The sequence below is a fragment of the Podarcis raffonei genome, chromosome Z (assembly GCF_027172205.1).
Source record: "Podarcis raffonei isolate rPodRaf1 chromosome Z, rPodRaf1.pri, whole genome shotgun sequence".
In the NCBI taxonomy this organism is placed as follows: domain Eukaryota; kingdom Metazoa; phylum Chordata; class Lepidosauria; order Squamata; family Lacertidae; genus Podarcis; species Podarcis raffonei.
In genome coordinates this window covers 19,463,702-19,480,155 of record NC_070621.1, presented here as the reverse complement: position 1 = coordinate 19,480,155, position 16,454 = coordinate 19,463,702, and the positions used below count along the sequence as shown (strand labels likewise).

General features: G+C 46.8%; 2 protein-coding genes across 9 annotated transcripts in view; both read right to left on the bottom strand.

Annotated features, from left to right (window-relative positions):
* The window catches only part of NACC2 (NACC family member 2), a 55,592-nt gene extending 40,421 nt beyond the window's left edge, over positions 1 to 15,171 (bottom strand). The window contains exon 1 of one of the 4 annotated variants that reach the window (XM_053373392.1): positions 15,057 to 15,171. The gene's annotated coding sequence lies outside the window, so the exon portion shown is untranslated. Of the gene's footprint in view, positions 1 to 821; positions 1,439 to 1,615; positions 1,735 to 15,056 lie in introns of those variants that run through there. The other 3 variants (XM_053373396.1, XM_053373394.1, XM_053373395.1) reach the window with 3 other exon arrangements.
* TMEM250 (transmembrane protein 250) lies at positions 11,341 to 15,171 on the bottom strand. 5 transcript variants are annotated; one of them, XM_053373397.1, is made up of 3 exons: positions 15,057 to 15,171; positions 13,213 to 13,270; positions 11,341 to 11,952 (listed from the first exon to the last, which is right to left on the bottom strand). In XM_053373397.1, the coding sequence occupies exon 3, from the start codon at positions 11,809 to 11,811 to the stop codon at positions 11,392 to 11,394; it is 420 nt and encodes a 139-aa protein (XP_053229372.1). In that variant the 5' UTR covers positions 11,812 to 11,952; positions 13,213 to 13,270; positions 15,057 to 15,171; the 3' UTR covers positions 11,341 to 11,391. The 5 variants fall into 5 exon arrangements, with proteins under 5 accessions (XP_053229372.1, XP_053229374.1, XP_053229375.1 ...); XM_053373399.1 differs by having other exon boundaries at positions 15,081 to 15,170; XM_053373400.1 differs by lacking the exon at positions 15,057 to 15,171 and adding an exon at positions 14,158 to 15,020.
* Positions 15,172 to 16,454: the final 1,283 nt, after the last annotated feature.

Here is a 16,454-nt window from a genome sequence, read left to right as displayed (position 1 = left end):
TGGAGACTAAGAAATGAAAAAACAACGTATTTCTACTCCAATTGTCAAATTATTTCCAATAAAGAAACAAATCTTTTAAAACTGCGCAACATAGGCAAATTCTTCCAGAACACCAAGGTTACTTTTCTTGAAAAGCACCAGTGTCTGTCTACCAGTCGCCCCATGTCCACCTCCAACAACACACCAGTTCCTTACACTAAGAATCTTTCTATCTGTACATCTTTGGAACTAAGACCATGCACAGACCCCTCTGCAAAGTCCTCAGATGTCTTGCCCTTGAGGGTGCATTTGCCAGGTGTGTCCTGGCAACACCTGCCAAAATCCTCCTCCTTCTCTAAAAGCATTTAAAGTGCAAGGTCCATCAAAATGCTGAGGTAAGAAATATCCAAGCAGCTCACCACAGTGAAGGAGGAGGAGGAAGTGTGTGTGTGTGTATGTAATACACTAGCCCTCTGGCTCTTTCTAGCCTTTGGAAACTTACACCATCCTGCCCTGCAAAGTGACAGCCAATAAGCCATTTTTTGCTTGCTGACCATCTCTTGCACCCATTATCCAGCTGCTCTGTTAATTTGATTAACACACTGAGCTAATTGTATTCAAAGAAGAATCTACCAGACATAACCCTCCAAAGAATTCTTACAGGGGGGAGGGGGGCATGCACAGGTGAAGAGAAGCAGAACAGAACTCCTGAACCAATGAGGACCACTTCCCTCACCCCAGAAAGGGATGCAACAGGTATGGAGGGCTGCTCCTTCTGCCTGCGTGCCCCTTCTTCCAGCAAAGAAAAGGATTGAGGGATGGTCTCCAAGAGGAACACTTACCAGTTGTGGGCTGTCTGGGGCCGCTTGTCCTTTCAGGGGTCCTGACACAGGGGGTGCTGCTCTCCCTTCCCAGACTTTGACACTGAACTGGCAAGGAGGTGCTCAGCTGGCAGAGCAGGCAGGTGAAGGTGTCAGGGAAAGGAGTCCTAAATTGCCCCCCATCCCCCTACAAAAAGAGAAGGGAATTTGCGGTGCCTCTCTTCAAAGAGCAGGTGTGGAGGGGCGCAAAAGCAGGGGCGAGATAGAAGGCGACTGTCGGGGAGGTGGGGAAGCAGGTACTGCTGCGCTCCAACTCCCAGCAGCCCCCGCGACCAGGGGAGAGGGCGGGAGAAGCAGCACCTGGACAATCAGCACTCAGGTGTCCCCACCCCGCACCCCAGGCTACGCCCTCTCCGTAATGGGGCACGAAAGCCCCCAACCTCCAGAGTCCCCCACGCGAGCAGCAGCCTGGCTCCCAGCAGACATAGTCGTCCTGGACCACTTTGGGAAAAGGACAAGCCGTGCTCGAGTTTGGGCCCCCCCCTTGCAGATTTCCCTTCATATGGGGGAATGCGAAGAGGAAATCAGCTGTGTCGCTGGGGAATCTCTACTATCCTGTCCTGTCCTCTTCTAGGGCGTGGGGAAGACTCGGGTGACATAAGAGGGGGCGCAGGGCAGTGCCGGGGAGGTTGGCAGCTGACGCCCGCTCCCCACTCGGTGCGCGAGAACAAGCGGGGTTGAAGCGGGGGGGGGGAGAGAGAGACCCCCTCCCCCCCCCTCCTGGGGAAAGGTAAGACTGGAGGCGAACGGCTTACCTGTGGGGCCGGCGGCGGGGCCCTCCTCCCCCTCCTCCTTCTTTCCTTCCTTCTTCCCCGGCGGCAGCTCCTCCCGGCTGGAGGCAGGAAGTGATCGTGGAGGAGGGGGGGGGCAGGCGCGGCGGGGGGGCGCCCAGCCCTCTACCCGCTCAGCCCCACAACACTGACGGGGGCGGGTGGGAGGCGGCACATACCCAGTGTTAGTTACTGGGGGAGGGGGGGCTCCCCGCCCCGGCCATAGAAGAGAAAGGGGTTTTAAAACTGCCTGGACATAGAGGGGTGAGGGGGATATCCTAGCTAGAAAGACCTCAAGGAGTTACCAACCTAAGAAGAAGAAGAATATGCACCCATTGCTAGTACTACTCAGAGTAGAGCCAGATCCCAGATTAATTAAGAGCCACATTTCCATGCAGGGTACAACTTTTAAAACCAAACTTAACAGTTGCTTTATCTCCATCATCTTAAAACCTTATGACCCTCTAGAAATTAATAAAGTGAGTTATTTAATCCACACTCACCGCCTAACTTACCTCACAGGGTTGTTGTGAGGATAAAATGGAGGATTGGGGAAAAGTGTATAGGCACCCTTGAGCACCTTTATTTATTAATTAAAATGTTAACATACTGATGTGTCATGGAAATTATGGATTTACAACAATATAAAACCATAAAGTAAAATAAAAATAATAAAAGCTGAAGAATTTCTTTGGAGAAAAGGTGGAATAGAAAAGCAATAAATAAATAACTACCATCACCACTCTGTCAAAGGAAAGTGCTTACTTGGCATTAAAAAGATAGCAAGATTTGCACCAGGAAGGCCTTGAGGAGGGGGGTGGATCCTATGACCACCATCACCCATCTTTTGCTTCCAAATCAGAGGAGGAAGAGGCAGCAATTGTAACCCCCCAAAAAATTGTTTTGCCCCTTTTCTGCCTCTGGGTAGTCCCCTGCCCCATCCAGGCAGCCTCCAGGGGTGGTCACTTGGGCATAGGGCCAGAAATGAGAAAAGTAGACATGCACATGGTAATTTACTGTATTTTTCTGTATACAGTGGTATCTCGGGTTACAAACACCTCTAGTTACAAACACTTCGGGTTACAGACTCTGCTAACTTGGAAATAGTACCTTGGGTCAAGAACTTTGCCCTAGGATGAGAACAGAAATCGTGCGGCGGCAGCGGGAGGCTCCATTAGCTAAAATGGTACCTCAGGTTAAGAATGGTTTCAGGTTAAGAACGGACCTCCGGAACGAATTAAGTTCATAACCAGAGGTACCACTGTATAAGACTAAGTTTTTGTACCAAAAAAAGGTTTAAAATTGGGGCTCGTTTTATACACAGGTAGTGCTGAGAGGTGTTTTCTTAATTTGGAGTCCCCCAAAACGGGGCGTCTTATACATGGGGGCGTCTTATACACGGAAAAATACAGTACATGGCTTGATATAAATTCAGAAATAATTACGTTACGATCAGATAAATGTTGGTGATGTGGATTAAATAAAGCAGACTATATACACATTTTTGGAATTATTCTCAAATAGAAATACTCTAGAAATCTGATTAGGCTAATAATATATGTGATATATTAGGATATCATAAACCCTTAGAACCTAAAATATTTCTGATTGGTTATCTAAAATATGTTATTTCAGAAAGTGATGAATAAATAGTGTTTAAACTTTTAACTACTGCTAAGAACATAATAGCTAAAAATGGGGAGGGTCACACTTATCTCCTACTATGTCTGAATGGACTAAGAAAACCTGGTTCATATGACTAAGCTAATTTATCAAAAAAAGTATACATGCAAACCAGCCTAACAGGTTCTTGGGGAAATAGGCATTTTTTGTAATGTTTTAGAACAGTAAGTTCAAGCATCATGTACAACTTATGCTGCTTTCAGCCTTCCATTACAGGATTTATTTATGCTCCTTAGCTTTGGTTTATTTTATTAATTAAATCAAATAGAAGATGAAGAATAAAAATGACTGGAATGTAAATAGAAAGACAATGAACTGTGTGGCCCACTAGCTCAGCCTGGTGCTGCTAACTATGGAAAAGCAGCTTCAGTTCTAATGACAATGAAATGTGGAGCATGGATCTAGTGCTGGTTTTGCTTCAAGAATTGTACAGATCAGCCCCTCTGAAAGGTCTTCCTCAGGAGAGGATGCCTCCAAGCGCCTCTTCCCTCAATTTCCACAGTGTAGGCATTTCTGCATTTCTGCATTTCAAGCTACTTGCCATGCTAGAGGATTTTTAAAAAATAATAATGTGATGCTTCAAAAACTGCTAAAGGATGAGGAATTTCATTAACACCTAGCATTTAGAGAAACAGTGTGGAGTCACAATAATATACTGTAAAATTATATTTTTAAAAGATTTTGTATTTACGTGTAGAGAGAGCATGCCCTAGATTCACATTGACAAGGTACCTAAATGTACTTTACACGTGCAGGGGGGCATTTTAATTATAAACACAGCAACATTTGGGTCCTGGTGGATCCAGGGCAGATCTCCAGATGCATTTGGATTACTATTTGGTCCTCCAATGATAAGATTGTCTGCTGCCTTGACCTGGAGCTTCTTCAGACTCTCAATTTCTTTATACTTAACAAGCCTCCAATCTGTAATTAAGCACCCTGACACATCCCAAAACATTTGATGCAATGGGTGCCAAAAAATGAAGAAAAAACACTTGAGGTGGGCTCCCAATCAACAGCAGGAGTCATACATGGAGTGCAAATACAGTGGTACCTCTGGTTACGTGCTTAATTCATTCTGGAGGTCTGTTCTTAACCTGAAATTGTTCTTAACCTGAAGCACCACTTAAGCTAATGGGGCCTCCTGCCACCGCCGTGCCGCCGCCGTGCGATTTCTGTTCTCATCCTGAAGCAAAGTTCTTAAGGCAAGGTACTATTTCTGGGTTAGCGGAGTTTGTAACCTGAAGCGTATGTAACCCAAGGTACCACTGTATAGCATTCAAAAAATGGGGAAGGAGAAGAGGCCCCATTACTGGGTGGGGAGGGGCAAAGTAGACAATTAAGAAGTAGGCCTTGGCCATTGAAGCCAACTGCAGCCAAAGACTGCTGTGCTATGCTCTCTCCTCAATAGAAAGACAGTCCTCTGAAGACAGCTCTCAGCTCTGCATGGTCGCAGGAAGATAGAGTCACAGACCATCAACACACACACAGCATATGGCCTTATTACAAGGTTATCATATTACTTTAAAACACCAGAATGTTAACCAGAGCATCAGCCCTCAACTACAAACAGTGAAGCCAAAATCTATCTCTCTCTCTCCTCTTCCTTGTAGATTTCCCCTATAGCAATCAATATACATTGGAATTTGCAATGCCAATTGGGTTTTGGTTTTTTTAACAGAATGCTTGATTGTAGCTCAGAGTGACATCATTGCTGGTGCAGGGATTGATTCCTCAACCCCACCTGAATATTCACACAGCATTTCAGCCAGAAGCAGCATTAATATTCCAAGGAGGAAGGGATGAAATGTACACTCTAGTTTAATGAATGACTGTAAATATGTATCTGATTGATGGCATGACAGGAAATATTTCAGAAGGCATCCATATTTCAAGTCTGATGCTATTATTACAAACAAAAGGGGGGAAGCAGAGGTAGGCAGGTAGTCTATGTCACAAAAAGAACAAACAAAATTAAGGAAGAAAGAAAAGGAAAAGGCGGAAATCTATTTGGGGGGGTGGGAGCCAAAGCTTTTGCATTCCTTATTGGCTCAGGTATAGATATTGGTACTAATACTGAATGAGCAATACCTTCCCCTCCCCCCACCTCATTAACTTGCACCCAAAGTATGATGCCCAACTCCAACAAGCCATTTTAAGTATCTGGGTTTTCCAGCTCTTGCCCCAAAGTTTGACAATAGTCTTTCATCCTGCTGAAAGAAGTGCGTTTCCGAGGATGATGTTGGAATGCCCCCCCAAAGCAAATCTAGTCCACCCCACCCACCCCCTTGGCCTCCCTGATGCGTGGCCATGTAACCTCTGCTAAAGAAACTTTCGACTAAGAACAGTCCACCACCTTCCAATGCCACTTTTTTCACTATCAAACAGCTCCTGCCATTAGAAGAGAACATCTCAAAATCTTTCAAATAATTGATGCTGTCTGTCTATTATCTGGCCTTGGAGCAAAAGCAGCAGTGGTTCTTCCTGTGTAGCCTTCATCCAAGGTCTGGTACTCAAAGGTAGACTATGCCACAACATGGAGGTTCCCGACCCCAAACCCAAAACTACAACTAATGGCAAAATCCATGTAGGATAGGTCTACTTTGAGGTGGGTTAGGGCTGATGGGAGTTGTAGTCTAAAATTATCAGAGGACACTGGGTTGTGGATTAAGCCAATACAGTCAGAGTGAAGGGAGTACAGTCTCTCAGCCTGGACTTTTACTGTCAGGGCATATCAGTCTTCCCTAGTAAGCATACCACCTAACCCCACCCAGCTGCTTAAAGCCATTCTCTCCCTGGGTAGAGGGAGAGGGAGGGCTCCAATGCCCAGGAGAGGGCAGGCAAAATGTTTGGCCCACAGGTCCTGAGGCCAAACAACAGCAATAAGGGAGCCAGGAACAAAGAGGCACTCTAAACTGGGCAAAGTGCAGCCCCAGCCACCCAGCACAGAGCCTGGCGCTGCTCCAGGAGAGCTGAACAACAGCCGCCTCCACCGCCAACAGAGTCTGCTCCTACTGCTGCATCTTCAGCCTCACTGCAGCAAATGCTGTACAAACATTCTGAGCTGGTGCCAGCCCCCTCCTTGCCCCCACAGATCATGTGCTGCCAGCAGAACAGGAGAGCCTCAAGGTCATCAAAACATCAACCCAAACTGGAAAAGGGCCCAAAGTGCAGCACCAGGAAACTTAGAAGCCGCCTTGGAAGGCAGGATGTAAATAGATGCAATGAATAAAGCAAATCATCTTTTTGCCTGCTGGCCTCTGGGACAAAGCCCAGAAGAGTCACCTCCCACAGACCTATCAACTCTGTGCAATGAAAAATTGTTATCATAATTTATTATTTATATGCCGCCTTTTAGGCGCTGCATTGTGGAACATCTTTAGGAAAAGGTTAATATTAATAATAATAATAATAATAATAATAATAATAATAATAATAATTTATTTCTTCCCCAGCTGCCCTGGGCGGCTTCCAACAGGTTAAAAATACATTAAAACATCAGTCGTTAAAAACTTCCCTAAACAGGGCTGCTTTCACATGTCTTCTAAATGTCATATAGTTGTTTATTTCTTTGACATCTGATGGGAGGGCATTCCACAGGGCGGGCCCCACTACCGAGAAGGCCCTCCCCCCAAGGTGGTCCAGAAGGATGCCATGATTGATGGTATCCAGCAGAACTAGGAAGCAGCTCTCACCTTTGTCCCTAGCCCGCTGGAGATCATTGACCAGAGCGTCCAAGGCAGTTTCAGTCCCATGATGAGGTCTGAATCCCGACTGGAAGGGATCCAAATGGTCTGCATCCTCCAGGCATGCTCAGAGTTGTTCAGCAACCACCCGCTCAATCACCTTGCCCAAGAATGGAAGATTTGAGACTGGGTAATAGTTGGCCATATTGGCCAGGTCGAAATATTTTTTTTAAGAAGCAGTTTAATGACCACCTCTTTCAGCAGGTCTGGGAAGGCTCCCTCACAGAGGGAAGCATTCACCGCCCCACAAAGCCCATTGCCCAGACCTTCCCGGGTTGCTTTTATTAGCCAGGATGGAGTAAACCCTACACAAATCTGGAGTCCCTAAGGTGGTTGGATGGTGCCTTGTATGCCTCCTTTGGGCAACTCCTGCTTGACATGGGGGGAGGGAGAATACCTCCTTCCCAGATCCAAGTTCAGCAGCCAACCAATGCTGTGAATGAGAAGAACCGACCCCAAAGGGTCCCCAGAGACCCCCACTGGCATTTCCCCTGGCCTATAACAATGTGGGGATCCTCTGGCCACACCCTTCTAAGAAGGATGAGTTTATAGCACAGATTTTGCTCTCTAGCGCTAAGTTTATTCTTAATGCTTCAAGACTCATTTTGTATATTTGATGTGTTTAATATTTACTGCCAGCTGCCCAGAGAATGTTTTGGGGTTGGGTAGCCTAAAAATATACTCTAAATATATATATGTATATCAGCTGAGACATTTGGGACGGCAAGCCACGCATACGCACACACAGAGCCTTTGCATCTGTGTAGCTAATCTGGCTACTGCAGAAGTTGAGGGAGAACAAGTCACAGGTTGGAAAGAATATGGCTAAGCCATTAATAAGGCAAATTCTTGAGGAGGCGGCCTAAGTTGAACAAGGGAGAGAAAGTGGAGGTACGGGAGAGCTGGGGAGCATCTGTAACCCTGCAGGTGTTGCTGGACTGCAACTCCCAGGAGTCTGCTGGGCTGCCAATGGTCAGAGATGATGAGGATGGGAGTTGGAATCCAGGGGCTTTGAGAGTCCTGCCCCTTCTCCAGCTCAGCAGGAAACAGGCAGGGAGAAGGGTAGGATAATGTCTCCCAGAGCGTAATCCAGATTGCCCTCCCAGCTATTAACAGGGTCTTTCTTGTTTAAAATAAACCAATTGGTTAGGAATTTGTGCGGACACACAAAAACCCCAAACCAAACACTCATCCATGTGGCCCCTTTTATCTGGCCTCTCTCAAGATTTCAGGGAACACATTTCTAGGAACAGAAAATCAGTGCTCAGTTTCTTTCTGACCCCACCTGGCCTTAATTTGTTTCTTCTTGGACGTCGCAGCACAGTATGGCATTTGCATAACTTGAATTATGGTGCTGCAGCTACAGCATAGAAAGGGCAAAGCAGCAGGGTGGGGGTGAAGGGCATGGATGTGTCACAGGACAGGGACTGGGGCCAAGGAAAGGCCTCAGGAGATGGCTGGAGTCCAGTCTCTGTGTTGGACACTTTAATGAGCCGCTCCTTATTACAATGTGTTCTGATTCACAACAACAGAAATAACCTCTCAATAAAAGGGATTCCAGAAAAATGAGCTGGAGGGAAACCAGCATCCAAAGTGCAAAAGTTTACTCTCCACTCCTCTTGGCTCCTCAGCCATGACCTCAAGACCCCCAGCAGCTATATTCCCTATATCAGGCATCCCACACCACAGAAAAGCTTCCTCTCCCTGGTTACAATGGTCCTGGGCCTGCAAGATCTACCGATACAAACAACACCCTCCTCCTTCTAAAAAAAAATTAAAAATCCTTAATTGTAGCCTGGATTAAAACTGCCATGTAACTATATATCAAGGTAGACCCCAGACACGGAATAAAACAAAGAGAAATTAATTCAAAGCAATACGATTTGTGGCAATAATTTTATCCGTAGGTCGTTTTCTGTGCAGAATCTTTTGCTTTGGTGCAAAAGAAAGAGAGAGAAAGCAAAGTCACAGGGTTGGCACACAAAGAAATGAAAGGAGATCTTTATTCTCCTTCCCACTCACACCCTGTCCAAGAACTACAGAAACTCTTTGACCAAGCAAAAGACAGAAGCAAAACACTTCAGAACAGACAAAAGGAAGGACTTCTTCACATGGCACATGGAACTCGCTTCCACAGGAGGCAGTGACAGCCACCAAGGGCAGATGCTGAAAGAGATGGCAAAGGCCCAGGATTCTGGAACTGAAACCCAGTGACAAATCACATCCCAGAAGGTGGAACATGTCTCTCTCACTTTCCTTTTCCAAAATAAAATGGGCTCCATGTTCTTGGCCCACCCAGATGCCCCAGGGAGCTGGCAAACCAGCATTTGGAATCTGCCATCCCTGCCTGGCATCCTGCTGCACATAAATGACTTTCAGACAGCAACACTGGCAGACCCACCACTGGGGAAAGCCCGTCCATTTGAAACTATGACTGGAAGCAAAGGCTAGCCCAAAATATGACCAAAGTCCAATGCATGGGCAGCAGGAAGCTGAGCAGGAGATGAAGCCCCTTCACCCCCCCCCAAAAAAAAACCTCACAAGGCAGAGATTCCTTCCACAACTCTTTCCTCCAAGAGAAGTCCATGTTCCCAGAGGCTCTTCCACCAACTTTCCTCCACCTTTTTGCTGCTTAAATGGAATACCAAGGAAAAGCTCTCTCTTCCTCCTCCCTCTCCAGAGCTGCAGAAGTTTCTTCTAGTCTTCTCCAGGACTCTGAGTCAGTGGATCACTCTGCAAATGCAAAACTGGTTCCTGCTGCAGAATGGAGGCACACACAGCCCAACACTGGCAAAAACACACACTTCAGAGTGCTTCCCATACTTTATACCAAGAACCCTTTGAGGTAGGCAAGTACTACACCAGTGTTGTAGGGGGCCAAGGCTAGCCTAAGGCTGCTTGGCAACCCATGGCAGAGACAAGAGCTGAACCTGGGATACCCTTGTTGGTATCTCCACCATTCGCCCACCTTGGCTACACTAGCCCTGTCCATCTTCAGCTTTAATCTGGAAATCATTGTAACCCTGAAAGGAACTGGGGGTGGCTAATGTGAGAGGAAATCTCAGAACGTGGGGCAAGAATGCATCAATCCACATGCTCTTAGCTTTGTGGAGTTCTCTTCCTCTTGAAGGGAAGCAGGACCCAACACCATTCAGTTTCCAATGTTTGTCAAAAATGTTTTTCCCACCAAGCTTTCCCAAATTGGTCACTTATATTTTTGTGCCTTTTAATTCTTGTTGGCTTCACATTTTTCATTGTTTTGAGATTTGTATTATGGTTTATATTATATTTTTTGTACACCAGTGGAGTTTATAAATTCTGAAATAAAATAGATAAATGATAGTGCTGAAACAAACAGTTCCTCAGAGTTCTGTATTTTACATCCCTCAGCCAAGATACAGGGATGGAAGTGCACAACTGTCCGTATACAGGATATGTTTTTTCAATAGTCTGAGCAAAAGAACTCTGCAGTGGAATGGCAACAGGCCGTTGAGATCCTGAGGGGCTACCCTGAGAATGGCATTGGGGTCAGCAAGCACACAACACATCCCTGCCTCCAAGAGCAAACTCAGGAAAGACTGAAGAACAGCCACTGAGCAACAGGAGGAAAGAGCCCCCGAAAGTTCGCAGAAGTACATCAAATACTTTTTAAGAAAGAATGAGGATTCAGCATGCTTAGTGGCCACCTAATTTTTAGTGCTAGTTGGAAAAGAAAACAAGGGGAGGATGGAACGGAGTACCCTGGAGGTTATCTTGGCTAGTCCCTGTAAAGAGGCGGGAATGCACTGAAACAATTTGTTGCAGGGCCCACTTAAATACCATTAGATTCCAAAAGAGATGGATGGATCTAAAAGAGATTAGACAAATTCATGAAGGACAAGGCTACTAACCATGATGGCTATACTCTGCCTTCACAGTTGGGGGCAGCAACGCTTCCAAATACCATTTTCTGGAAACCACAGGAGGGGAGAGGGCTCTTGTGCTTCAATGCTTGTGGGCTTCCCAATGAGGCATCTGGCTGGTCACTGTGAGGACAGGACACTGGACTAAATGGGCCATTGGCCACATATGGCAGGTGCTTTTGGTAAAAAATGAAGCAGATAAAAATACGATTTGTTTTCCACATATTACCAACCAAGGGCAATGAAGAATTAGAAATGAATTTCCAAGTCAACTTCCAATCCTTACTTCTAAGCGAGTACCCATTAATTTATAAACCTCAGCAGCAGGACAAAGTGAGGGAGAAGAGGATGCATTCACACATACAAGACCTAACCCAAGTTAAGAGTCCAACATGCCTCCTTGACCGGCATGCACTGGTTTTTTATTTATTCACATATCCACAAAGACCATGAAGCACCAGCCCAGCCCCCCCACCAACAGCATGGTGACATGGATGCCATAGATGAGCAGTTCGTTGAAGAGGCTAAAGTCCACACGCCTCCTTCCCAGCAACAGCAGGAAGATGGTGAGTTTGTACTGGAAACGGAGAAAGACCCGGATGCTGAGGTACTGGAGGCAAAACAAGACTGACAGCACCACCCACAGGATGGAGGTAAACAGGCTGCAGCTGAAGTACAGCAAGAAACGGATGAAGCCGTACATCCACCGGGACTTCAGGTAGATGTCAAAGTTGTTGTACTTGGTGCGCACCAAGTGGGTGGTCCTGACCGGCCCACATGCAGAGTGCAGGCATGTTGTGTGGGGGCCATGGAAAGAGCGGACCCGCCGCGGGATGGGGATGACAGGCATCAGGCACCACCCCACCTTCTACAGAGCCAGAGAGCAGGGATTGCTTGGGAGGACCCAGGCAGCATCCATGAAGGTGAAGGTGGAGATGGAGGGGAAGACCGGCGACCCAGGAGCACAAGCACTTGCCGGGATGGAGGCTGCCTGCAGGAAGGAACAGAAGGAGAGTCAGGTTGAGAAAAAACCTGAGAGGGCAAGGAGGACCATGGGGAGGGCTGGAAGACTGGCTCCAAACCAGGGCCCATCTGCACCCATGCTGGCCAAAAGGCTGCTTCCCAGACAGCAGCCAAAAGCAGAGTCACCCAGAGCCACCTGTCACACAGTGCAAACTATAGCTTGCTCCCACAGGAGGCCAACCTGGATGTATTATAAAGACAAGACAAAGTCATGAAGGAGGACAAGGCTATCAATAGCTACTGGTCACAAGGGCAATGTTTTCCCTCTGCTGTCAGAGGCAGTATGCCTCTGAGTACCAGTTGCTGGGAATTGCAAGTGGGGAGAGCGCTGTTGCACTCAAGTTCAGCTTGCAGGTTTCTCTTATATGTAAAGTCAACCTGGCCTGGCCCATGAATGCTCCAAAACATTTCCAGATTTTAACTGATCAACTCACTCTAAGATTTTCCTAGCCAATCGCCAAGCCTGGAAAATTACTAATGGAACAAGTGCAAGAGAACAACTATTGGTGGGAAGTCTATGGAGATCTTAATACATTAGGAAGAGAATCGCAGATGAACAGCTTACGCAAAATTCTCACACCATATAAGTAGGTTAAAAACTGACGGATGGTGAATCCCAAACCATTGGCTGAGTTGCTGCAAAGTCAAAAAAAAATTCAGCAACTAGACTAGAATGTCATCAATAAAATGCCAAAAAGCAGTTTAGCTTTGGTAAGGAAGTAGGTTGGTTTGGATGATGGAAAGCCAGGGAGTGTATGACCAGAAAGAGCTCTATCCGGGTGATAAAAAAAGGGAAGGTGGATAGACAGGCTGGTCAAGAACCCGGATGGTTTCTTCTGTAATAGGAGAATTCTTAAAGGCCATTTTACATATGACATTTTGTCACAGGCACAGGGAAAAGCCCACATACATTACACCATCACGTATGTAAAATGTACATTCATTTGCATCTGGAAGGACCCTTTCAGAGAGGCTACCTGTAACATTTCCCCTGCATCTGTCATGTTTTAAACACACAGTAGTACTTCAAGCTATGAGGCTTTTTATGAGAGGAGTTTTTTTAAGCCCATGGCTTAACTGCTACACCAGGGGATGTTTGAGGGCTTGATTTTGTGATCAATCAATCCTGCCTAACTAACACCCCTGCAACGAATCCCACCCACTAGATCTCCAGATAGCTGATTGAGAGCACAGAGGATTCATCACAGAAGACACGTTTAATACTCACTATCCACACTGCAGCAATGAGTCCAGACCACTGCCTACTTGCCATGCACAGCTCCAATCTGACAACAGTGAAAGGAAAGTAACTGAAAAACGTTAACTATGAGACAAATTTGCCCAGACAAACACACAATGTTCCTAAACATTCTGACGCAACAAATACAAATACAAGATAAGAGCCCAGTCAGTGGTAGATTATGACTGCACTTCTCTCCTACAAAAGTATCCTTGCCTCCAAGGACACTGTAAAGTATCTGCATTTGACTCTTGACCCAAGAAAGGGAAAAGGAATTATTCCTCTGCTGAGCCAGGGGAACCTTCTTAGTTTATTAAAAATCACTGAAATAGCATCTTTGTTCTTAAAGCATAGGGTATCCTGTCTTCCAGATACCACAGCTGAGCACAACAATTTCTTAAACTACTTTGCCTCCACAGCATAGCCCCTACCTGCCACTTACAATATGAAACACAGTCATCAATTTAAAATCTCTGCTTATACCTTATATGTGGAGATGAACAAGATGTGGATTTGGGGAGTTTATTATCATCATGCTCGATGACCTCTCATGAAGGTCACTAACCCTCTTTTGCCACTTGCGCACTACAGCTTCAGATCAAGAATCCAGCTCAGATTTCCCACTCATGCAAGCTGTGATTTATTCCGCACAAGTAAATCCCAGGAAGCAAATATGACCTCTACTCAAGTGGCATGTCTGAATATAAACAATTAATGCACAAATGAGTGAATATTGTCTGCATCTTATTTCTCACTAAGCAACTTTTCTGCTATGATGTAGCAATTTCTTTCACTCAGGTGTGGGTTTATTGATAAGCAGCGCTTTTCACCTAGAGAAAAAAGTGCTGGTACTCACCATGAAGTTTTTACAGTAAATGCCACACTTTTAACCAATGCTTTTCTTCTAGGAAAAAAAGTGCTGGTACTGCATACCTTTGCGTATCCCCAGGGGAAAAAAGCACCGTCTATTTCTACATATTTGACCAAACTGCGGGAGGCAGTGGAAGACAGGAGTGCCTGGCGTGCTCTGGTCCATGGGGTCACGAAGAGTCGGACACGACTAAACGACTAAACGACAACAACAAATTTCTACAAAGGTCTTCCATCTGAATTTACCGGGACAGTATAACATAAAAGATGTCTCTTGCTTCCCTGTCAACTATCACACATAGGAAGGTGACCAATACAGGGTCAGACCATTGATCCGTCTTGCCCACCCACATGGACTGGCAGCAGTTCTCCAGGGCTTCAGGCAAGATTCCAGCCCTACCTGGGGGAGATGCTACCTGCAGACCACGCTCTACCACTAACCAAAACAGAGATCTTTCCTGCCACCCTCTGCAGGGCCTTTCCTAAGCCTCACATTCACAGGGGAGAACAAGGCAAAGGAGGGAAACTCAGCAACAGCAGGAGAATGGCTGGTGCTCTGGTGACCCCATGGACGGTGCGCTGGGAAGCTGTCCCACAGAGCAGCTCAGTCATCAGCAGTCGCCAGGCAGGGGCATTTTTTGCCGTGCAAAAGGCAGGCGGCCTCAATTCTTCCAGACTGCCCAAAGGGCCGGTCATCCATTCACCCGTTTGTTTGGCTGCGTGGGGGTGGGGGGGGGAGAATGGGGCGCGGCAGGCAGAAGCCGGGCGAGCCCCAACGAATCCGCCCAGCCTACTCCGCAGGGCTGTTGTGGGGATTATAACTACGGGGAGGAGGGCACCGGGTCCACATGCAGCGCCCTGAACTCCCTCAAGGGGCTGAACCCCATCGCCGTCGGGACTTCCAGAAGCCCTTTGCCACTCCCAACCCTTCCAGGCATTATCGGGGCTCTCCCGCCTCACACCCGCGGGGCATTCCGTGGACTCACCGGGGACCAGCGGAGGCGGCGGAGACTATTCATGGCTAGGAAGGGACGGGAGGAAGGGACGGACGGACGGCGGCGGCACCACGACTGATCTCTCTCGTCCCCTCAGCTTTTCTGCCTTCCTTCCTTTGGGGCAGCGGCGAGGAAAGAGCCGCGCGGGCCGATGGCGTCATCGCAGGGCGCCAATCCGCCGCGGCCTCCAAGGCGGAAGTGCGAACCGGGAAGCGGTTACCTAGCAACGGAGAGGAAAGTCCAAGGCCTTGCTGTGGCCTTGGGCTACATTCAATGGCATGCATTAAAGTGGCTTCATATTGCTTTAAGCCAGTCGTGGCTCTGCACCTCCCCCCCCAATAAGAAAAGAATACTGGGAAATGTAGCTTGTGTAAGGTACTGGAGATGGATACGAGGCTCTACAGTTAAAATTCCCGGAGTTCCTTGCGAAAAGGGATTGATTGCCAAACCACTCTGCAAACTGCAGCTCACAGATCCCAGGATTCATGGAGCGGGGGCGGGGAGGGGGGAGCCAGGGCTCTTTAAAGTGGTCTCTCAGCGCTTTCGGTGCATAGTGTGAACATACAATTGATTTACTTTCTCCTGCCTGGAAAGGAAAAGTTGGAAAAATGAAAGGCAGGATGGGGTCTCTAGCCTTCCAGCGGTTATGCTGATGGGAGCCTCTGGGGGTAAACAACATCTGGAGTGGCACAGATGCTCCTCACCCTTGTAAGCTCTCCTTTTTTCACTTTTTTCTCGATTTTTGCAACTAATCCCATTGATAACAACTCCCACATTGGGGAAATTCACTGCCCTGTCGATTGTTTAACTGTAGTAAAAGAAGCCCTTTTCTATAGGATTGGGAAATCAACCATTATTTTGTTATGCTGTTATCTGTGGCACTGGATTTTTATTTCCATCTCCCACATAAATTCAAAATAAAAAAATTCCATCCAGTAGCACATTAGAGACCAACTAAGTTAGTTATTTCCTGCCAACCTAGCAGTTCAAAAGCACGTCAAAGTGCAAGTACAGTGGTACCTCGCAAGACGAAATTAATTCGTTCTGCGAGTTTTTTCGTCTTGCGAATTTTTCGTCTTGCAAAGCACGGATTCCCTGGGTATTAACGGTTTTAAGAAAAAGGAAACAAACTCGCAAGACGTTTTCGTCTTGCGAAGCAAGCCCATAGGAAAATTCGTCTTGCGAAGCAACTCAAAAAACGAAGAGATGAGCGCTGCAGCCCCAGAGTAGGGCATGACTAGACCTAATGGTCAGGGGTCCCTTTACCTTTAAGTTTGTTATTGGTATGAGTTTTCGTGTGCACGCACACTTCTTTGAACACAAAGTTTGTTATTGGTATGCACACGAAAGCTCATACCAATAATA

Bases quoted from the DNA above. Each gene is read 5' to 3' on its own strand.
- TMEM250 (XM_053373397.1), bottom strand. From the start codon at position 11,811: ATGCCTGTCATCCCCATCCCGCGGCGGGTCCGCTCTTTCCATGGCCCC.